At 48.2% G+C, this 23122-nt stretch overlaps 2 protein-coding genes across 7 annotated transcripts in view; one reads left to right on the forward strand and one right to left on the reverse strand.

The window, feature by feature from the left end:
• GGT5 (gamma-glutamyltransferase 5) overlaps positions 1-18924 on the forward strand; it is a 62392-nt gene extending 43468 nt beyond the window's left edge. For both annotated transcript variants that reach the window (XM_075897981.1, XM_075897982.1), the window contains exons 4-12: positions 1708-1903; positions 2710-2867; positions 6961-7107; positions 7502-7620; positions 9194-9384; positions 11093-11190; positions 12110-12222; positions 15623-15733; positions 16011-18924. In XM_075897981.1, the coding sequence (XP_075754096.1) occupies positions 1708-1903; positions 2710-2867; positions 6961-7107; positions 7502-7620; positions 9194-9384; positions 11093-11190; positions 12110-12222; positions 15623-15733; positions 16011-16154 (1277 nt within the window). In that variant the 3' untranslated portion in view covers positions 16155-18924. The remainder of the gene's footprint in view (positions 1-1707; positions 1904-2709; positions 2868-6960; positions 7108-7501; positions 7621-9193; positions 9385-11092; positions 11191-12109; positions 12223-15622; positions 15734-16010) is intronic.
• Positions 18925-19079: 155 nt separating this feature from the next.
• Positions 19080-23122, reverse strand: part of GGT1 (gamma-glutamyltransferase 1) — a 91255-nt gene continuing 87212 nt past the window's right edge. For all 5 annotated transcript variants that reach the window (XM_075897975.1, XM_075897976.1, XM_075897980.1 and 2 more), the window contains one exon: positions 19080-20556. In XM_075897975.1, coding sequence (XP_075754090.1) covers positions 20416-20556 — 141 coding nt within the window. In that variant the 3' untranslated portion in view covers positions 19080-20415. The remainder of the gene's footprint in view (positions 20557-23122) is intronic.

Here is a 23122-nt window from a genome sequence, read left to right on the forward strand (position 1 = left end):
GTGGAATCGATGAGAGAGCATCAGCCACCAACCTTACTGCCTGGAAGCCCCTGTGCTGAGTCGTTCTAAGTACGTCAACATCACATCGCTGAGGTTGTGTATCTTTAGCTCCATGGGGGACAGGCAGATGTAGCGTAGACCAACTCTTAGTGTCCCTCTTACAGGCTAATAAGCTGAGGAACAGACGTGGTAAAACCATTCTGATTTCTTGAAGGAGCAGAGCTCAGCTGTTTCCCCCTTCCCCACAGGAGATCCAAGAGCTACCGTGCAGAGGACTAGGCTCCTTTAAGAGGGTGCAGTCTCTATTTCCCTATCTAAGAATTTACATCACCCTTTCCACTACTCATCACAGCTCCCGCTTCAGGGAACAAGCCCGTAGCCAGGCTGTCAATGTGCCTGGCCTCTGTAGAGGCGTGCATGTGGAGAAGATCCAGATGCATATTCCTCAGCGCTGGCCTGCTGAATAGGGCACAGGGCAGGAAACTGGAGTGTCGGGGGAGAGAAGGGGTCTGTTCACAGGTCTGCCACTGGCCTTATAGTGACGATCCACAGGGGTGCAAGGAGGGGGAAGGTCCAGACATCCCAGGCTCTCTTCTTGGCCCCTGGCCGGATCTGGGACTTTAGCGTGGCTGCCCCTTTGTCAGGTCTCTGGAGAAATGGAGTAGGGGGCACCAGGAACCCAGGAAGCTGGCCTCTAGGCCCCCAGAAATGCCCGGCCCCTGGTGGAGATGGTGTGCTGCAGCCTGACAGCCTCCCTGGGACTGGTTGTGAGGCAGGGAGGACTCTGGGGCGGGCGGAAGCTGAGAGCTAGGTGTGGGGGGGGGGGGGGGGCGGGGAGGAGGGTGTGTGTAGGGCTGGGTGCAGAGGCAGTGGCTGGTGGGGCTGAGAGCTGGCAGAATGGACAAGGGAAGAGAAGTAGGGGGGAGGGATAGCTCAGTGGTTTGAGCATTGGCCTGCTAAACCCAGGGTTGTAAGTTCAATCCCTGTGGCGGCCATTTGGGGTAAAAATTCATCAGGGATGGCACTTGGTCCTGCTATGGCAGGGGACTGGACTCTATGACCCTTCAAGGTCCCTTCCAGTTCTAGGAGATAAGCAATCTCCATTATTAATTAGGTGCAGGGGAGGGGAAAGCACCAGGACATCTCTGGTGCTGCCCCCCTTGCCTGAGGAGCAGCTGCTGCCATTTTGGGGTGATCTGGATGGCTCCATGGTGCAGGGGGAGTGGCCTGTGCTGTCACCAGTGGAAATGAGCGGGTGCGGGGAGGTGGCTTGTGCTATCTCTAACAGGCTGAGGAACCGTCTGAGAGCCGGTTTCCTTTCCAAGATCTGGACTATGCCTTGAAACCATTGGCAACTCCTGGTGCTAGATTCTGCTTTGCTTCTGAGCATCTCATAGCTGTTGGTGGTGGCCTCGGCTGGATGTGGCCATGAAAGATGTGCCAAATGATCAGTATAATGGGGACGACGTTCCCTGAAGGTCTGAGCACACTTGACCACACAGGAGCAATACAAGTGCCACCCAGCTGATTAACAGAGGCCAGATCCTCCCACAGCCGGCAGTGTGTGTTTCTACTAGTGGTGCACATCTGCACATGCCTCAGTGCACAGAACAAAATGTATTCCTCACAGCTATGGAAAAATGTAGAGGCTACATTGACTGGGGAGAGGGGTTACTGCAGTGGGTAATGCTATAATTGCTTGTGCAGGGAGCCAGTGGATTGCAGTGCCCGGGGAGCTTCGTGGCTATGAAGAAGCCCACAGGCGATATGGCCAGTTGCCTTGGAAATCGCTGTTTGAACCAACCATCAAGCTCCTTACAACTGGAATCAGAATTCCGAAAGTGCTGGACAAATTTCTCAATTACCCCATACTACTGCCTCTTTTGAAAAAGTCATCCTTGGGGTAAGTCTATTTCACACGGCAGCAGGTGGTGGCAGTGGGCGGGGGACGGGACACAGGGCTGCCCCATGCCATCGGCTTGAGCGTGGAATACTCTTCTGGCAAGTGGCAACATTTTTGCCATTGAAGGAAAAAAATCAATTGTGGGAGGTTGGGGAAATAGCACAGAAACATCTCCCCTTTGTCAGCCTTTCTTGAGCGGCTCCGCACCCAGGAGGTTTACGCCCACACGTTGAGAAGACGGTGGCAACGGATGAGCAGAAACCTGCAGTCTTACTCGCGGGAAGGTTCCCATTTGGGATTACTTGAGTCAAGGCTGCAGCTTCTGGCCCGAAGTGAGCAATCTTTGTGTGGGACGTGATAGAGAGACATGCTTGCCCAGGAAGAGGCACTATAGGACAGTGGTCTCCAACCTTTCGTGGCTGCTGGGCACCCAGGGCGATGGCCACTCATGTGCCGGGCGTCCGGGGGGGCCGCTCACATGCCACGCTTCCGGGGGTGGAGCCACGCATGCACCACGTGCCTGGGGCAGGGGCCGCCCACATGCCCTACCCCTGGGGCTGGCACCGCGCATGTGCCGCGCTCCGGGGGCGGGACCAGCCCAGATGTTTCAGCGGGCACATATAAATGCCCCAGCACCACATTGGGGATCACTACTATAGAAGGACAGGCCTTCCCTGGTGGCAGCTCTGGAAAACAGGAACAAACTGTGAACAAGCTTTGGCTGGCAAACGGGAGAGTCTGTCAGGGGAGAGAAATAACCACGTGCATGCTATGAACCTGAACTCATTGGAATTCTCTTTTAACAGGAAGCTATTCTTTAAGAATGGTACGCTTGTAAAAGAGGATGAGATCTTCCTTTGGCCAGCCCTGCTGAAAACACTGAAGGCTGTAGCAGAGAAGGGAGCCCAAGAATTTTATGAGGGCGAGATAGCACAGAACTTGTTGATGGACATAAAGAAGGAAAGTAGGTAACAGTTATTCTTCATAGATGAAATTTCTGGAAGATGGTTGAAAGACCATGCTCAAAGAGACATGATTAGAGGTTCACTTTTGAACTGGGAGGGCATATCTCAGGGGGCTTTGGTGGGGGGGGGGCAATCTTGGATGTACTACTATTCAGTATTTTCATTAATTGCTTGGATAATGGAGTTTGCTTATATATTTTGGAGATGGCATCAAATTAAAGGGTGGTCATGTTCCCTAGATACCAATGCTGCCCAGCTGATCAGCAGAAACACCCACCACTAGGTTTGTGTTTCTCCTGGTGGTGCACATTTGCACATGCCTTGTGCACATAACAAAATTATTCTGCACATGGATGGAAAAGATTAGAGGGAACATTGCTTGCAAGTACTTTGGAGGACAGAATTAGAATTCAAAAGGACATCGTGAAGTTGGAAAATTATTCTGAAATCAACTGGCCAAAATTCAATACAGAGAAGTGCAAAGAACTTCATTTACAAATATATATATATAATAAAAAATCAGGCACACCCCTTCAAAATTGGGAGTGTCACTGTTACGTGGCAGTACTCAGAAAAGTATCTGGCATTATAGTGGATCACAAGTTGGATATGAGTTAACAGTGTGATGCAGTTACAAAAAGGGCTAATGTAATTTTACAGTGTATTCACAGGCATGTTGTCTGTAACATGTTCAAGGTAATACTCTAGCTCCACTTGGCCAGGGGGAGGGGTCTCGGTTGGAATATCATGTCCAAATCCAGGTGCTCCACTTTGGGAAAGAGATAGACAAATTGGAGAAGGCCCGTTATTGATAAAAGGTTTAGAAAACCTGACCTGTGAGGAAAGACTTTAAAAAAAGCTGGGGATATTTAGTCTTGAAAAAAAGAAGACTGGGGCTACGCTGCCGTTTTTTTGTTTTTTGTTTTTTGCAGAAGAGGATATGCAAATTGTGCTCTCATCTGCTTATCTTCTTCCGATTCTTTTTGTGGAAGAGGTTTTGCTGATAAAAAGCCCCGTGTAAACAGGGCCATTTGTCAGAAAAACCCTCTTTTGCACACGGTCCCGTATTCCTCAAAAATCAAGCGCGATTTGCATATCCTCTTTCGCAAAAAACACGGCAGAGTAGCCATAGCCTGAGTGAGAGCTGGTACATCTTACAGTGAGTTATGGGTTGTTATAAAAAGCACTGGGCTCTTCGTTCTTCATCGCCACTGAAGATAGGACAAGAAGTAATGGGCTTAATCTGGAGCAAGGGACACATTAGGAACAACTTTCGGACTAGAAGGGGCAGTTAAACTCTGGAATAAGCTTCCAAGGGAATCCACATCACTTGGGCCTTTTCAGAGCAGATTGAACAAAACACATCTCAGGGCTGGTCTAGGTTTACTTGGTCCTGCCTCAGTATGGGAGGGAGAGCTTGATGACTTCTCTAGGTCCCTTCCAGTGCAACATTTCTATGTTTCTATAACATTAATATTAAGAAGTAATAAGAAATGTTATATACACCCCAAGATCTTAAAGTGCTTTACAAAAGCGGGTCTGTATATATCTCCATTTAATAGACAGGGAAACTCAGGCTACATCTAGACTACAATGAGCTACTGGAAAAAAGGTGCGCAAAATGCACTCCGCAATTTGTGCACCTTTTTCCGATAGTTTTGTTGGAAGAGGCTTTTCCGAAATTTGGCCCGTTTACATGGGGCCAAATTTCAGAAAAGCTTCCTCTTTTGGAAGAGCCCTTCTTCTTCATGGGATGAGGAAAACAGGGCTTCCGAAAAAGCACGTCTGCTCTTCCGCAAAAAAAAGAGGAAGAGCAGACACGTTCCCAGGATGCAGCAGTTTTTCCGGGATCCCTCTGGAATCCCAGAAAAACCATGTAGTCTAGACATAGTCTCAGGCAGGGAGATGGTTGAGTGTTTTGGTATTTTGTTGTTGATTTGTGTGGGTGGAGGGTTTTTTGGGGTGTCTTATCTAAGGGCATAGTGGCAGAGCTGGGTTGAGTGGTATTGGTTAAGATTTTCTAATATGACTGATGATTTGGGGCCCTTTGGTTTTTTGGGTGCCCAAAGGCGACACTTTTGAAGGGTCCTGATTTTCATGAGGAGGGTGCTGAGTTCTTGCTCAGGCGCTTTCAGGGGCATCTCAGTTGGAGTCCCCAATAACTGAGGCTCTCAATGGCACTAGTCTTCTTTTTAAAAAATTGACATTAGAGCAAGGATTGGTGGAAACGCCAGGCCTGTAAGTTCCTGGTGCAACTTGGATGTCTCCGTGTAATCCTCGGCATGGGGGTCAAACTCGGGCCTGGTGACATTCCACAGACTAGCTAAGAAAACAGGTCAGTAGTCATGAAAGCTGCTGTCTTGACTGCAATGCAGCTGAGGGTATCATATATATAGTAGCCCAGTGTTTGTGAGTCTGTAACACCGAAATGCTGGCTGTTCCCTCTGGGGGGGGGGGCGCTGTTGCCGAAATGCTGGCTGTTCCCTCTGGGCGGCGCTGTTGCCGAAATGCTGGCTGTTCCCTCTGGGCAGTGCGGGGCCCAAACGGCCGCTTGCGTTGCTTACTCCCCCGCGGCGGCCTGGCTGAGAGGCACAGAAGTCAGCTGAGTGCCACGGTGGGAGGGGAACGGAGGTGGGGCAGTGACGTGCAGCGTGACAGCGGCTCCAGGCCCCGCCCCCTGGCCGTGAACATCTTTGCCCCGCCTCACTTCGCCTCCCGCCATGGCGCTCAGCTGACTTCTGCGCCGCTCAGCCAGGCTGCCGCGTGGGAGCAAGTGGCGCAAGAGACCGTTTGGGCTCCGCACTCCCCATGCAGCACGGGGAGTGCGGAGCCCAAACAACCATTTGGGCTTCGCAGTCCCCCGAGTGAGAGGCAGGAGGGGGAGAAGTGAAAGAGAGACAGAGAGAGAGGCAGGAGGGGGAGGAGAGCTGAGAGAGAGAGGGGGGCAGGCAGTAGGAAGAGGAGGAGAGAGAGAGAGAGACCGGAAGCTCAAGAGAGAAGACTGATGTGGAGGAGAGACCTGAAAATCCTGTCTTATGACGGGCTAATTGGCTAATTTTATCAGAAGAAGGAAGGAGGAGAACTTGCAGCAATTTTATCTCATGAGGAAGCTGACTCTGCCCAGCGGGTCCTGATGTGAGATAGGAAGGGGGAAGCCAAGTCCCCTGTTTGACTTGATGTTCATTTCCCCCTTTGATATTGACTCCCAACCGGCTGCTGCACTTTATTCATGTCTTGTTGACTCCCGGGCTGTGTCTACACTGGCCACTTATTCCGGAAAATCAGCCGCTTTTCCAGAATAACTTGCCAGCTGTCTACACTGGCCGTTTGAATTTCCGGAAAAGCACTGACGATCTAATGTAAAATTGTCATTGTTTTTCCGGAAAAACTATGCTGCTCCCCATTCGGGCAAAATTCCTTTTCCGGAAAATGTTCCGGAAAAGGGCCAGTGTAGACAGCTCAGATTTGTTTTCCACAAAAAAGCCCCGATCTCGAAAATAATGATTGGGACTTTTTGCAGAAAAGCGCGTCTACATTGGCACAGACACTTTTCTGGAAAAAGTGCTTTTCTGGAAAAGCATCCTGCCAATGTAGACGTGCTTTTTCCAGAAATACTTATAACGGAAAACGGTTCCGTTTTAAGCATTTCCGGAAAAGGGTGCCAGTGTAGACGCAGCCCCGGAGTGCAGAATACACTGGAATTTTTTCCTTTTCGTCCCTAGTGGGAGAGCTCCCCTCCGGCTCTTCAGTGCGGGCTCACCTGGTCCTTCGTTAGGGGAAGGGTAGCAGTGTTGTCCCGTGGGGGGCGCCAGCAGGCGGCGTTCCAAGAGCAGGCAAAAGGAGCTATTTCCCTTTCCCGCTGAGGGCAGACAGGAACCAGGGACAGGGCCACTGTTCAATTGTTTCGCCAGCTGTTTTTGTTTCTTACTGTCCCAGAGTTTGACACACATAAGAGGAAAGGCAAAAGATAAGGGTGGTGAGGGGAGGATGCAGTATTCATCAGGCTGGCAGGGGATCTGGCTCTCTGCCTAAGGCAGGAACAGAGTAAGTGAACACGCCAAAGCCACACACTTCTCTTGTCTTTTCTTGAAGATGGCAGCCTGACGCTAAAAGACCTCAAGGACTTCCAAGCAGAAGTGTCAACACCTTTGAATATTTCTCTGGGGAGTTACACAATATATTCCCCTCCGCTACCTTCTGGGGGCGTTATTCTCCTCTTCATCCTCAACATCCTCAAAGGTAATCTTTGGAAGGAAAGGTAGATTTCAGCCTGGTGCGTGGAAGGGCAGCATGGGCTCAGGAGCAGCAAAGTAATAATACTCCTCGGCCCTTATCTTCAAAGCATGTGACTGCTCTAGCTCAGCTAATCCTCGAAACAGCCCCACCTGACAGCTGGGAGGACAGTGGCAGAGACGATTACTGACTTCCCCAAGGTCACAAAGATTTCAGAGTCGGAATAAGAATTCTGTTGTTCCCGGCTCCCAGCCTGTGGGGGCATAACCTGTTGGGCGGGAGGAAATGGATTAAGAATACAGATGGGACAGAATGAGTGGATGGGGTTAGTGCTCATCATGGACAGCTGCTGGCTGTCTTCCCTCCTCCATTAATCCTTTTGGTTTATCCTGCCCCAAAGAGTTTAAATTCACGCCAGAGTCCATGAAGTCCCCCGAAGGGAAGATCGAGACCTACCACCGTATAGCAGAGGCCCTGAAGTTTGGCAATGGGCAAAAGTCAAAACTGGACACTGAGCAGGTGAGCTGGTGCAGTACCATGGGACAGCTAGAATTCAGACTCAGGGGTGGGGAGGGAGGAAAAGGAAATCAATTTGCAGTAAATTGTCCGTGTGTTTTAAAGTCTGGCCAATATTTCCTTGCTGATAAGATTCAAGTACCCAAAACACCAAACAGTTTCACAGCTCACCAACCCAGAGCACCTCCACCTCTTGTAAGATGAACGTGTGCCCACTTGGACATCTTGTCCTGAATGTCCATTGAATAGTTGGTAGGTAACACTGTAATGGAAAAAGCTGTTTGCCTGGAGGCCCTTTTTCCGTTCTATCGCTTTGATGCAGGATTGCTATTTCTGTTGCGAAACCTCCTTGTCATAATAAACTCACTGCACTCTCCAGGGTAAACCTTCCAAACTACCTCATTCCATTCATTAGAGCACTACCCCACAGAGTTCAATGTTACTTCTGCCTTGCTCACTCATACTCAGTAGGAATTTACTCTGCGTAGTCCTGTTGCAACTGGGGAAGAAGTACAGGTTGAACCTCTGCAGTCCAGCACTCTTTGGTCCAGCAACATCTGTAGTCCAGCATGATTTGAATGAGCCAGATGTCCACTTTTCATGGGTGTGGCCAAGTTTCCCGTAGTCCCCTAAAGTTTGTTTACAGCAGGGGTCTCCAACCTTTTGAAGCACGAGATCAGTTTTTGAATGTAAGTTCAATCCAGGATCCACCTCCAACCCAAACACCTTTGCCCCACTTCCTCTGTGCCCCTTCTCCGAGGTCCTGCCCCTGCTCACTCCATCCTCCCTCACTTTCACCAGGCTGGGGCAGCGGGTTGGGGTGCAGGATCTGGTCTTAGATTAAGGGATTTGTAGTTGAGAGGGGCTCTGAGCAGAGCGTGGGGCAGGCAGTTGGGAGCGCTGGAGGGGGTTCTAGGTGCAGGCTCTGGAAGCGTGTTTGGATGCAGGGGGTGCTTGGGGCTAGTGCAGGGGTTTGTGGTGCAGGAGGGGCCTCATGACTGGGGTAGGGTTTCAGGATGTGGGCTCCAGCTGGACCCTGTTTACTTCAGGTGGCTCCTGGGTGGTGCAGTGGGGCTAAGGCACCACTCCCCAAAGCAGCCAGCAAACTCCATCCCAAGTCCCCCCACTCTGTTCTGTAGAGATAGGATACAGAGTGGGAGGGGGCACCTTGACATCAGCCCGCTCCTCTCCCTCGCCTGCCCTGCACAGAAAGCAGGAGGCTCCCCAGGGTTAAGGGCAGCTCTAAGGCAAAGGGCAGGAGGTGCGCAGCAGTGGGGGGGAAGGGCAGCTGAAGTGCCCACACTTGACAGCCTCTTGGCCAAGCTGGACAGTCAGAAGCTCCAAGATCTACTGGTGGATCCCGCTGGACTGGCTGGGGACCACTGGGTTACAGCCCCCAGTCCTGGATCCCAGCGTTCCCAGCTGCTGTTTAGCTCTGATTTGCCCCTCAGTGTCTTTTAAGAGCCCAGCGAGCCGTGGAAGTGTTGGTCATGCTGCTAGACAGGACTCCTCAGCTTGCAGCTGCATCTCCCCACCCCCCGTGCTCTCCTCTCACTGCTGTCGGCATTATTCCTAGGGGAAGATTCAGGAACTGCTGTCCAGCTCCTTTGCTGACCAGGTCAGGAAGCAGATAGACGACAGAGGTGACCACCCAGTCAGCTTTTACAATCTCTCACAGCCAGGCTTCACGAGCCACGGCACTGCCCACGTCTCCGTCCTGGCTGAGGATGGCAGCGCCGTGTCAGTCACCAGCACCATCAACCAGCCGTAAGTGGCCAGCCCCTGGCGATTTGGTCACCCGGCGGGTGTGCAACTGGACTCTCTTCTGAGCGGGCCCCGGGGGCCATGGGAGCCTCCAAGCACGGGCAGCGCCCATCTTATGATTCGGGGGAAATGGCAGGTCTCACCTGTCTCCCCTCCCCCCCGTTTTCCCAGGTTGCCGGCACATGCTGGTGCCAGCACTCTGGGAGGGGGTAGGGAGGGGAGCAGATGCAGGCGCACGGGAGGGGGGAGGGGCTAAAGGCGGCAGTGCCCCACGATTCAAAGGGCCCCGGGGCCCAGGGATTCAAAGGGGCCCAGGACTCCCGGCCACTGGCAGCAGCTGCCAGACCCTGGGCCTTTTATGTCACTGCGTGCACCGCGCGGTTCTGAGGGCTGGCGGCCCTAGTCCCGCCCTTTCTGGCCAAGGCTCCGCCCCTTTCTGGCCAAGGCTCCGCCCCTTTCTGGCCAAGGCTCCGCCCCTTCTGGGATTGTGCGGCTGCCCCCTCACACACACGCGCCTTGCCCTGGGGCCCACACAGGCTGTCAGCTCCCCGACCAGCTGGCCCAAGTCTACACCGAAACTCGCCCACCTCTCTGTGGTCCACGTTGGCAATGAGCAATGCCATGCCCCGGTGTTTCCATTTCCCAGAGACAGGCAAGGCCGGGGCAGGGATATGCAGCTACCCACAGGACAGTCTTACGCGGAGGTTTCCTTCGCAGCCTGGCCGCTGAGTTTGGTAGTTCCCAGCTGGAACAGTGAGCCAGCCTCCGGCTATCAAGAGAAGTCCCCCTTACAGCCTCGCTGCCCTGCCCACTCAGCAGTCAAGTGGGCACATCAGGCTGGCTGAGCGGTTTTTGCCACCCCGTGGAGCCCTAAGAAGCGGCTGCCGGCAACTCTTTTACAAGGGCCTGGGCGCAGCTGGCTTAGGAAACAGAAGTGTCTCAGTAATGCCGCTGGCCCAGGACAAGCCTACAAACTGGGGCCTCAAACTCATGGCCCATCTGCAATCTAAGCATTTTGGCAGTCTGGCCTGAAGTCCCCGGGGTGGAGGGGGGTGCATGTATCCCCAGCCCTCAAGCCCTGCACCTTCCCCCAAGCTCCCTCCCCTGAAACCGTGTATTTCGGGGGACAGGGGTTAAAGGAAAAGGTGCAAGGGGGTGTGTGGAGGTGGGAATGGGCCAGACTTGGGGGACAGATATGGACACACACACCTTGGACCTCAGGGGCTCTTGGCCTCGATTGCGAAATGCTTGGGTCCTGCATAGCCCTCTCAGGAATATTGGTAATAACAAGTATCAGCTTGTAATGGGGCTAGGCCGTAAAGCCAAAAGGGCCATAGGGAAGTCCTCCTGGAGGCTAGAGTGGTGTGGAAGAATGCGTTTGAGACTCCCATTGACACTGATTTCAAAACTTAGCCCTACAAAAGGTGAAACTCTCTTGTCTCTCCTTACAGCTAGTGAACTCTGCAACCCACACGGCCAAACAGCAGTAAATATAAAGGTATCCCAGCACTGGCACCGTTGTATAATCGCCCCCGCGCTGAATATGGGCTTAGCAGAGTTGTCTGTTGGCTTCTGTATCTGGCAGCACTAGGTCGGCATGGTGCAGCATGGCCAGTGGTAATTCCCACCGTGTTCGCTGCTGTTCTGCCTGTGACATCTGGCGTAACAGTTCCTGACTGTGGCATCTCACACGTACTTTTTCTCCACTCAGGTTTGGCTCCATGGTATATTCTCCAGCCACTGGGATCATTTTGAATAACGAGCTCCATGACTTTTGCAAGAAGAAGCCAAGTAGCGAGATCATGCGTGGTGAGAGCCATCAACCCTGAGCTAAACAATAGGCCAGAACATACCAAGGGCACTCACAGCCCTCTGGATATGCTCTCAGGTCTGGAGCAACCCGTCCGTGCCCCTGCGCCGGACGAGCACCCTTTCTGACCAGCACTAGACATGAGTTTGTTCTGGACTGGTGCAGGGTAAAACCCCAATGGGGAGCATCTGGGTGTGTAAAATGCTTTTTGTTCATTCAATGGCCAGGGCATTCCAAGCACAGGCAAACTGTTGAGAAGAGGAGCTCAGGAAAATAGCTGGTAGTCATATGGGGATAAATGCTGCCATCCTTATTCTTGGGTCCTCATGACTTCACAATTCTCACGTTGTGGAGAAAAAAATAATCCCCCCAAGACATGTATCCACCAAGAATTTACATGGTTTTATAATAGTGCTAACGGTGTATTAATAGCTGTACAACTTTTTAGCGCTGTATAAAGTGTTTGAGTCTGGGACTATTCACGCATTGTTTTCGATAAATGTCACCCTGTGGAACGTTTTCATGTGGCAAAGGCTGACAGACCAGTGACTGTATCCTGACCATGTCTATTGAGGAGCCTTGCTTGTGCCTATCAGTGGTGTCTAGTTCCACTGGGTCCCAAAAGACTTTGAAGCCGCAGTACTTTAGAAAACTGAGCAGGGTGGCAAGACCCTTTTTGTAGTTCCAAGCCTCTTCTAGTGCAGGATGGGCTTCCTCTGGCCAAGGGAGAAAAAAACAACACCCCCCCCCCTCCACAAAAAAATCCTTTCATTTCTGGAAGAACTGATGGAAAGTTGAATTGCTGAGGAAACTGGGGAGGGTTTGTGTGGGACAGGGCGGAGACAGATTCACAGTGAACAAAAGATTTTTCCCTGCTTTGGCTAGGTGGGCCACTGACATGTTCTCCCTCTTCTCTAGGAGAGAGACCCCCCTCTGCCATGGCTCCTTCCATTCTCATCTCCAAAGACAAGAACGCTAAGCTGGTGATTGGAGGCTCCGGAGGGGACTTGATTATCAGCGCCACAGCCTTGGTGAGCAAGTGGCCGCATAGCCCGTCTCCCGGGCATCGGAAGGAGCACTGACGTTACTGCACTCCATTGCAGAACCTTCATAAACCGGCCAGAAGGGCTGAGGGGGTGGCAGCGCACCTCGGAGCTGTCAGTACCATCTTCCGGTGCAGCTGGCTCACCCGCCTTTGTGCCTAGGCTGGACACTAGCCCCAGTGGGTTTTGACATCGCTAGGAGCTGGCGTGTCCTTCACTTCATGGCAGCTCTGTCATGGTCCCACAGGGATGGCTCAGATTTTCTTGCTGAAAAGCAAGAAGTGACATATCTCCTGGAGGTAGAGAGCATGAAATGGGCATCACGGTACTTTCTCCCAGAGAAGACAGGGAATGTGCCCACCCTCCTGCACATCCCAGGTCCTCTTCCCCAAACCTGATTGCTAGTCCTGTCCTTAAAACAACCTCTCATTAGAGCAGGGGGCCAACAGCCACACCAGGCCACTGGGAAGGGAAAAGGGTCAATTCCATGCTCCCGAAAGGGGTGGGCTCTTGGGTATGGGGCGGGGCTAGGACAGCCAGCCCTTAGTGCCACCAGAAGCACGCCACACTGGCCCCCAAATTCCACCCCTGACAGTTGCTCAGAGCATGTCGCTTGGGGATCAGCCTTTAGAATTGCTGGGCACCGGGCCAACTCCACCTTTTACTTCACCCCCTTGGTGGGCCTGCTTTAGAGGTTGGGGGTAGGGAAAAATCACTTCCTCTCTATGTCATTGGGACCAAAGTGTCTCCAGGATGCTTTCCAGGTAGGGCACAGGATTTCAGAGTCAATTTCAGGCCAGCTCAAAAGGCAAATCTCCCTTTCACTGTCAGAACCATCAGCTCTGGATGTCACGTCACCTTCATTCTCTTCTCCCTCCTTTTCTAGACCAGGCCCCTCTCTGACACGAAATGGAGGAAGCCAAGTCTATAGGCCAAAGTGTTCTCTCAGGCTATGTCTACACTGCAGAGATTTTGTGCAAAAACTCGCGGAGCGTCCACACTACATGCACATTTTTGTGAAAAAAAAAAAGTACAGCAGCTCATCAGAAGACAGGGCTTTTTGCACAAGAGTTATTCCTCTTTCTACGAGGAATAAGCCTTTTTGCACAAGAGTTCTTGTGCAAAAAGGCATGTGTGGCTGGACAACAGGTGCTCCGAAAAAGCACAGGTCAAATTCTGGCCAGCGAGTGAGGTGGGCTATGGCAGGAAAGCCTCTGTGTGTTTATGGCAGGAAAGCATCTGTCCCTCCACCTGTTTCTGGGATAGCCTGGGTCTGTTGAAGGAAGCCATGTCTAGCCTTCATCGGCCCGTGAAGCAATTGCAGATGGGGAATAATCTGCTTTCCTTGTTATGCACATCTCCTTTATGGCCAGTTCTTTGAGAGCCAGGGGCACAATAGCAAAGCCATGGTAGCAACTTTAGAGGTGTTTTCATGGGATACAGATTGTGCTCTGGCTCTAAGAGAGAGTTACAAGATTCCCTGCACCACTAGAAGATAATGCAAATTCCTAGGTAGGTAGCAAGTCTACTGAAAGCTTACCTCCATGTGGAGTGGGGGGACTGCAGATGCTAGTTTGATCAAGTTCAAGAGGCATGACATTGTAAGTGTGTCTAGACTACAGAATTTTTTTGTAAAAAGTGGCCTTTTGTAAAAAGTTTTGGAAAAAAACTTCCCCTACGTCTAGACTGCAGCCGCATTCTTTTGAAAGTAAATCGAAAGAATGCAGCAGTTTTTTCCATCTGCGGAAAACCTCATTTTATGAGGAAGAATGCTTTTTTTTCTAAAGTGCTCTTTCGAACAAAGGTGCTATGTAATGCAAACTGTGCTTTTTCGAAAGAGAGCATCCAGACTGCCTGAATGCTCTCTTTTGAAAAAGCGGCTTGCTTTTTTCAGAAGTACTGGTTGTAGTCCAGAGAGGCTTGCAGTCAAGATGTAGCCAATGAAAATGGTCAATAGTGCCAACCCGGCGCTAGAGAGAACAGTCACTGACAGGCAAGCCTGGAACAGACATGAGACTCCAATGTTTCCTTGTATGTTGTGCGCTCGTATGGCCATTTCTCAGAGATTCAAATGCCACACAGCTGAATAGCAGAGTACCCACAGCTAGGTTCTTTGTTTCTACTGGTGGTGCACATTCACACATGCCTCAGTGTGCATAAAATTTATTCTTCACATTCATGGGAAAAAATCCACAAATGGATTGAAAAGGTTAGAGGGAACATTGGCTTTGATCCAAAGGGCCAGGTCCCAAGAGAGGCCCTGAAATTCTTAGAAATCAACCCCAGGCTTTGCATGGAGAATGGGGGACACAACATAAGTCAGATGTGTGCATAAGCTGGTTTTTTTCTGGAGATGTATTTACTCTTGAATGCTTTTGGTGTGAATACTGTTTTGCTTTGTGAAAGTTGGCGAGTCGCTAGTGAGCTGTCCTTGCTGGCAGGTGAATTGTAGCATAAATCTCTGGCATGAGGGGAGAGGCTTGTGCATTCCTGCCCCAGGAGAGGTGATGGCTAGAAAACTCATTGTGGGGTTCCAACATATCTTGCTGTGACAAAGTCTCTTGCCCACACTGCGAGTCTAACAACACGCATTAGCTAGCTCTCTCCAATCCCTGTTGGCCCCATGTGTGTCATTGGGAATTTGCATGAACGTTTGCATTACATATGCCAGATTTGTGCTTGTCACTTGAGGACTCAGTATTGTAACAAAGGAGTCAGGAGTGCAGTTTCCTTGGGAACTGTGAGACAGTAAGACAGGAAGGGGAAGAGGAAACGGGAAGGAAACAAATCTAAGCTGAATTCTGCTGGAATAACTGGTGTAAACCAGTAGGTTACGTCTACACTACAAGGTTTTTGCGCAAAAACTTGGGGAGTGTCCACACTCAAATGAGCTCTAGCGCAATTAAATGAGCAGTTAAACAGCAGAACAGAGGGCTTTTTCCACCGTAGGTAAACCTCCTTTTCTGAGCCATAACTGCTTTTAGTGCTACAGCTATTGCGCAAGACACCCCTATGGGAAAAAGCACAGGTACTCTGATGGCCATTCTGGGAATGGCCATCAGAGCTTTCTTGCTCAAGAGTGTTCCTGGTAGTGTGGACACTCTTTTGCGCAAAAGCAGATGGCTTTTGCAATGTGCTTTGACGTGTGGATGTACTCTTGCGCAAGACGTTTTTATGGAAAAACTCTCGCACAAAAGGCTTCTTGCTCAAGAATCATGTAGTGTAGATGTAGACGTAGAGTCTGGTGTTATTTCAAACTTTACATCGCCGCACAAGTAGGTGGCAACCTAAGGACTTCCAAGGAGTTTCTCTGGGTTTGCACGGGTGTCAGGCAGAACATGGGCCAGTGCCACACCTGTCACTAACTGCTGAGTTTGTTCCCCTGCAGGCAATCATGAACAAACTCTGGTTTGGCTACGACCTGGAGCATGCCATCTCAACGCCCATTCTCCATGCTGCCATGAACAACATTCTCCATTTTGAGAAAATGTTTGATGAGGTGAGCAGCTTCAGTGGGCTCACCCTGCACTTGTTTCCTGTCCTTTGTGCTGGTTACAAATATCACTGGCAGGAAGCGGAGGCTGCTTTTTTTTCTTGCCATCCCAAATGCTAGGAGGCGTCTCACTTCCAGGGGGTGTCCCTTTTAGTTAAACCCAGTCCCTGGTCCAGCTGCACAACCGCTGTTTCCAGCCCCTGGACGAATAAATCCAGATGCAACAGACAACAGTGGCCCTGGAAAGACAGCGTTCATTTTTCTCCCACTCTTCCCCTTTCAGGTTGTGAAGGGGGGACTTCTGAAGAGAGGACACCGTGAAGAGAAAATGCTTATGCTGAATGTGGTGCAGGGGGTTTCCAAAGAAGGCGGATGCATCTTTGCTTATTCTGACAAAAGGAAGATTGGAAAGTCATCTGGATATTAAGAACAAGTGCTGTAACAAGCACTTTATTCCAGCCAAAAAGAGTGTGAAGTTATTGGGGTCAGAGCACCAGCTGGCCTAGAAGCACCACTCACATCTCCTGTACCAGGCATCTTAAAGCCTCTTAGAAGAATGTGTGGACAAGACTCATAGTAACAACTGACCAGCCAATATACAGCAAGCTACCTTCATGTTGTTACAAGTGCTAGTCTTGGCTAGACTCATAGCCTCCTTTTAATTTGGTAGCAGGGCCCAGAGGACAAAGGAGCAGCACTTGTGTGATATATAGAAATATATTTTGCAAACAGAGCAGCTATTAAGAATATGAATCCAGAAACAAGGCATTAACCAAGCAGTGGGAATTTGAAACAGGGAACCAGGCCCAGTACCAGTGGGAGCTGTGCTCAGGGATCTGACTGTACCTTCCCCAGCCTCTACAGTTACTCAAAGCAGGACTGCTTTCTTTCTAGCTTTGGAACCTCCCAATCAATCCCTTGCCAGGTGTCAACGTGGCTTCTGGTCCCACCGTTCCTGTGCAATAGGAAGCAATGACTGACTTCTTTCTTTCCTCTGATGTGTTCCCAGCATCACCGTGTTGCACAGCAGAGCTGCAAGTGACAGCTTTGCATGGATGCACAAGAAAGGAGTGACTCTAACAACATTTTGTCTAGCTCTTGCCACCCTGTCACTTGATGGTAGAATGAGCACAAACGTGATTTGGTGACTGCTGGGGAACTCAGCTACTATTGGAACGTGGGCGACTTCCCTAGCAGCGCTTAATCTTTTTTAGGCCCTGCCTAAAAGGGAGCCGGTGTAAACTGTGACTTTGTAGTAGCACAGACAATGTGAATTCTTTTTGCCTTCAGAAGACGTGTTGTTACAGGTTGTCTTACAGGGTCACACCTCCCCATCCAAGCCTTCACTAAATTGCCTTGCTCATCCTTGTTCTGCACTAAAGCAGAGAACAGGCCCCTGGATGATTTGACATGGAAAGAAAATGAAATGGGGTCAGAGAGGAGCCTTTCACATAAGGGTGCTGTTCTAGAGTCATACTCTGTGTTCTGTGGCTATTTCATGTCTCTCTGCAGGAAGAAATGTGCTTCACAAAAAATAGTTGCCTCTGATTAACTAGTGTGGGTGAGCCACATAGTCCAGAGAATGAGAGAGACAAGTGTAATATTAGCTCTTATGCCAAAGAGCTAATACTTCTGTAGCAGGGGAGCAGCATAGTGCTCCCCTGAGTCACAAGTGGCCTTGGGGGTTAACTATACCTCATCCCTGCCATAAATGTGATTGGCCATGCAGCCACTGTGCTTATATTTGTACATTGATCATTTTAAAGGGCTTGAAAAAATTCATAGGACCAAACATTCTATGTGCTGACCTGCAGTCACTTACATGTACAGGGACCGTTGGTGGCATGCAGGAATTTGAGACTATGATACGCTTTTCAAAGACTTATTGAAAACTTTGCCTTTAACAGACTTATAGTGCCTTTTTTTTTTGCACTAATAGATCCCTATTATGTTAACATATATGAAGAAATGCAAATGCATTCATGTCAGACCTTAGTATTTTTACTCCATTCTCTTTTTAAAAACTCTTCTCCCATCACTTTTTTAAAACTCATGCTTAAAATGTCTTTACAGAGCCTTCTGATTATTATCTTTTTGTTACCAATGGCTAAGCACACACCTTTAAAAAATATTGTATATCAAATGTAACCAGATTGCTGGCTTCCTGCCTGCCTGTTCTTCCTATAAGCCATGATCATGTAACTGAAACGTTAGTCACTTAGAAACTTGCTGACTTGGAGACACAAAGTCAGCTTTTAGATGCATTTTACAGCTATTGAAAATGAAACTTGCTCCAGAAAGCATTTTTCCTTTAGAAAATACACCAAAAAATGTCTTTATTGCCTCCATGAGAGGCTACAACTGCATCATATTGTTTGCTCGTACAGAAATATGATTGCACAAGCTACAGGAAGTTGATGGTCTGTCTGGAACTTACCACGTGACTAGTACATAAAGCATGTGTTTTCCTGGCATGGCGCTTATGTTTTAAATTACTGCCTGAAGCAGTAGTAAATGTGACAGAATGTGATGGGTCGCAGTATGTTCTTGCTTTGCTAGCATTCACATAGAATGATAGGGACCCTGCTTTTTGGCATGGCTTTAATTTCACCTACATCTGTGTTACAGTCTGGTGCTTTAAGGTCTGCTGCAATTTAGCAATCTAATGACCTGTATTGCAAGCAGACTGACTACGCCATTGTAGCACAGTTAGTTGCCATGCTAAATTATGGGGTAAATACATAGACCCACAGCAGCATGTGCAAAGAAGAATCCAATTCTTTATGCTCAGGCCTACTAAATGTACTCTAGTGGAACTATCTCTTAGAACCATAAAATACTAGGCAAATAGACTGAACAGAAGTAGCACTAGAGCTATCATTACTTGTGGCGGATTGAAAGCTGCTTAGTGTATATAAAAATAAGGAATGGGCTGAAAGTAGGCAAGCAATATTTTTGTTATTGTATCATACCTCATACCTGCCCTCAGCATTCCTCATCTCCAGTCCCCAGTCTCTTCCGTTTGCTTCCTCCCTCTTCCTCCCCTCCCACCTCCAAGTGATGCCATGGGAAGGAGGCAATTTATCTGTCTCTCTGCCATTCCATGGACTTTTATGTAACAGTGGGAGCAGAGGCGTTTGTTTCCAATGGACGTTTGTTTTACAAAGTTATATTTTTAATAAACTACTTTTCCAAAAGGCTTGTACATGCTGGAAATTTGTAGCATGCAGTTCTGTGTCACCCATCCAATGCTCAGTTCTTAGCAAACGGAACCAGGGGCACTGCCGTCCTAGGGGGTTCTGGCATTTCTTACAATAGCAGCAAGGAATTCAATGAATGACCACCTGCACTTTTGAAATAAGGACATCACGGCCTGCACTGAGCTTTCGTGGCTTGGTCCATAACCACTGCTTTTTGTTACATGCACTGAACTGTGGGAGGTCTACCAATGATTGTCAAAGAGCAATAGCTTAACTCTTGCTACAGATTTTATCAGGCTCCTTAAATTAGATATATGGGGAAAAAATGGAGTCATTACAAAGACCTAAAGAAGTCAGAGAAGTTGGTCATTGCTCTGCTGAGGTGCTTTCCAAAATAGTATCAACATTTCCTTCATGGGGAACTTTCAATCACTCAGCCTGTCAGTGCATGTTTCTGGATTTTTTAAACAAAATCAGCACAACTCAGTTCAAATCTTTGAAGTCCATACCAGTTTGTCACAAACTGAGTCACAGTGAAGTTTCTGTAAATGTAAAGCAACACACAGACAGCTCAATGTTGCTGTACTGTGGAAAAAGCTTGAGAACCTTTGCCTGGTGCAAAAGGGTCAGTATAGAATGGAACAGGAAATGAATTCAAATGACATTTAATGAAAAAAAAAAAGAATTTGAAAATGCAAGTTTTCAGCCCAAAACATTTAAGAAATTACATGTTGGTAACTGCAAAAATCTAAGCCTTTTTCAAAAGGTAAGTTTTGTTTTCAACAGAAATTGAGAGAGAAAATGAAGAAGTGGAACAGGCAGCCTCTTTCATTCCTGGATTGCTTTTTATATATTTAAAAACTTAACACAGAAGACACTGTCACCATCACATCTTCAGCTACCCAGTCATCCCTAAAAAACTTCTGAAATGAGAAGCAAAGCAATATTTTGTTTAAAAAAACCCAACAAGTGTATTTGAGGAGAAGGGTTCTCTCAATCATATTTAGACTGTAGCTGGACAGCTTAGCTTACAAAGGTCAACACCTTACATCCCCCTTCACACTCCATCAGACATTTCTCATGGGAATCAGGTCGCAACTAGGGAAAAGACAAGGCCAGCAACTGGCTGGATAAAACTGAAAAATAAACCAACACTTGCTGGTGCTGGTGCTTTGGACTGTCCAAGTACTGTGCACTTAGGCCCTGGTCAGTGGGTATGGGAAGAGAGCAAGAGGAGGGTCTAGACTCTTTAGGTAAGCACTGTATATTTCTGGCAGATGTGGGCTGATCTGTTGTAAGGCACTTCTCAGCAATGTGCCCCTTTCTCCAAGAACATCTATTCCGGTCCATTAGCAGAACCACAGGCAAGTTCTCCTTTCTGTGACAGTCCCTGAGTTGCACTGATCAAGTTCTCCCCTCCCTTTCCCCAAACACAAGATGGTCACTAAATCTGCAAAGAAACAGGCCATCAGAGTAGCACGAACCCGGTCAGTAGCCTGCTGGGACACCACCCTTCCGGGAGTCAGATGCAGCAGCCCAGCCATCATCAGTCCGTACAATGGCCTGGACGATAGAACCATTCTTAAACTCAGTTTCATGTTTCCGATTCTTTAATTCCACTTGTATGCCCTGAAATGCAGAGAGAAGAGTAAACAAGGGGCTTTGCAATGCGGAGCTGGGAATCATCTGGAGTCCCCAGCTCATCCTAGGCTCCTAATGTGCTGCCCCTTTAAAGCACCAAAATAGCACTTCAAAGGGGCAGTATAAGTGGAGCCGGGGGATCAGCTGGAATCCCCAGCTGATCCCAGGCTCCATGCAGCACTGCCCCGTTGAAACGTCACTGCAGCATTTCAAAGGGGAGGCACATGTGATTAATCACATGATTAATCGTGATTACATTTTTAATCACGCGATTAATCACAAATACATTTTTTAAATCCCTTGGCAGCCCTGGCAGAAAGTTGAAACAAAAAATCAAAAACACATAATCCCCAAAGTGAAATGCCTGCAAGCTACATGGAAACTTTTTAAAAACACTTCAAGAGAGAGTCCAAAAAAGTGCCACTATAGCTAAACAATAAAGCAGGGTTACTCTATATGGCCAGTTTGTTTGTAGCCCACGGTGCAGTTTGGGTTGATGCAGGGCTCAACACACAGCCCACAGGCGGGAGCCAAACCAAAAAAGTAGTCAATATAATGGTCTTCGGCTGATATGAGTTGAAGTAGTTCAATTCCTGGATTGTCATTGCTCATTAAAAGTGCAAAATTGGGTGGAAAATTGGGTAAATATTGCATTTTACTAATATCAGCAGAAGTGACTTAAATGGGGCCTGTGTGTTGTGTAGTCTTGCCTTAATTTTTGTATTTATGTCCACCAGTGCGAAAGAAGCTATTGCATATATATTTGCATGTCTATGCAACTACACTTAATCTGCAGCCCTTGGCATGTGCTGTATCATTGGAGCCCCCGGGGTTTCCAAAGATGAGTAGCCCCGCAATAAAGTAACAGATATGGTTAGAATCAAAGAGGCATCCTTTAAAAAATGCAAGTTAATCCTACTGAAGGAAATTAAAAGGAGCATAAACTCTGGCACATCACGTGTAAAAGTATAATTTCCCAGGCCAAAAAAGAATTTGAAGAGCAACTAGCTAAAGACTTAAAACTAATAGAAAAAAAAAAGAAGTACATCAGAAGAAGAAGCCTTCTAGATAATCAGTGGTGCCACTGGATGATTAAAGTCTCCATGAACACTCAAAGAAGATAAGGCTGTTGCAGAGACACTAAATTTTTTTGCGTCAGTCTTTGCTGCAGAGGATGTAAAGGAGCTTCCCACACATAAGCTATTCTTTTTAGGAGACAAAGCTGAGGAACTGTCTTAGATTGTCAACAGAGGAAGTTTTCTAACAAACTGATCAACAGAAATTGGTCAGCCAGCTGGGATTTACCCACAAGTTTTGTAGGAACTCATGAAATTGCAGTGCTACTCACTGGAGGGGAAATAACTCAGTGGTTTGAGCATTGGCCTGCTAAACCCAGGGTTGTGAGTTCAATCCTTGAGGGGGCCATTTAGGGATCTAGGGCAAGTCTGTCGGGGTGGTACTTGGTTCTGCTGTGAGGGCAGGGGACTGGACTCAATGACCTCTCAAGTTCTCTTCCACCTCTATGAGATATATATCATATCTATATCTCCTAATAGTCAGGGCTTGCCAGCCACACCATCCAGTGATCTGCACATGCTCAGATCACTCAAACCCAGCTCTTCTGGGTTACAGTCTATTCATCCGTGGCGAGTAGATTGTCTTCTTTGTCGAGCCCTGGTAATAGTTAATTCAGCTTCTGTACTGGATGGCTGGAGGATAGCTAATGTGACACCAGTTTTTAAAGAGGTGAGTCTTGTAATGATAGACCAGTAAGCCTGACTTCAGTACCAGGCAAATCAGTTGAAAACTATAGGAAAGAACAGAATTAATCAGGCACCTAGATGAACATGATTTGTTGAGGAAAGAGAGTCAACAATACATTATAATTCTTTGGGATGGTTAATGAGCATGTGGACAAGGATGATACAGTCGAAGTACACTATCCAAAAACCTTTCATACAGTCCCTCACCAAAATCTTGTAAGTAGAGTAAGGAGTCACAAGATAAGAGGGAAGGTCCTCTCATAGATAAAATAGGAAACAAAGGACAGGAAAAAGTAGTTTTCAGGTGGAGAGAGGTAAATAGAGGTGTCCCTCAGAAAGGCTGTTCTAGGACCACTATTGTTCAATATAGTCATAAAGTATCTGGAAAAAAGAGTGAAACAGTGAGGTGACAAAATTTGCAGATGACACAAAACTACTCAAGGTAATTAAATCCCTGGCAGATTGTAAAGAACTACAAATTATCTCACAAAAGTGGATGACCGGGCAACAAAATGCCACATGAAATTCAATGTGGATAAAGGCAAATGAATGCCCATTGGAAAACAATCCTAACTCTACATATAAAATGATGAGGTCTAAATGAACAATTATACAACAAGAAAGATTTTTGGAGTCTGAAAACATCTGCTCCATGTTCAGCAGCAGTCAGAAAAAGCTAACAATGTTGAGAACCATTAGGACAGAAAACATCATAATACTGCTATAAAAATCTGTGGTACACCCACACCTTAGATACTGGGTGCATATCTGGTCTCCCAATGTCAAAAAAG

The sequence above is a fragment of the Pelodiscus sinensis genome, chromosome 15 (genome assembly GCF_049634645.1).
Source record: "Pelodiscus sinensis isolate JC-2024 chromosome 15, ASM4963464v1, whole genome shotgun sequence".
NCBI classification, from domain to species: Eukaryota; Metazoa; Chordata; order Testudines; family Trionychidae; genus Pelodiscus; species Pelodiscus sinensis.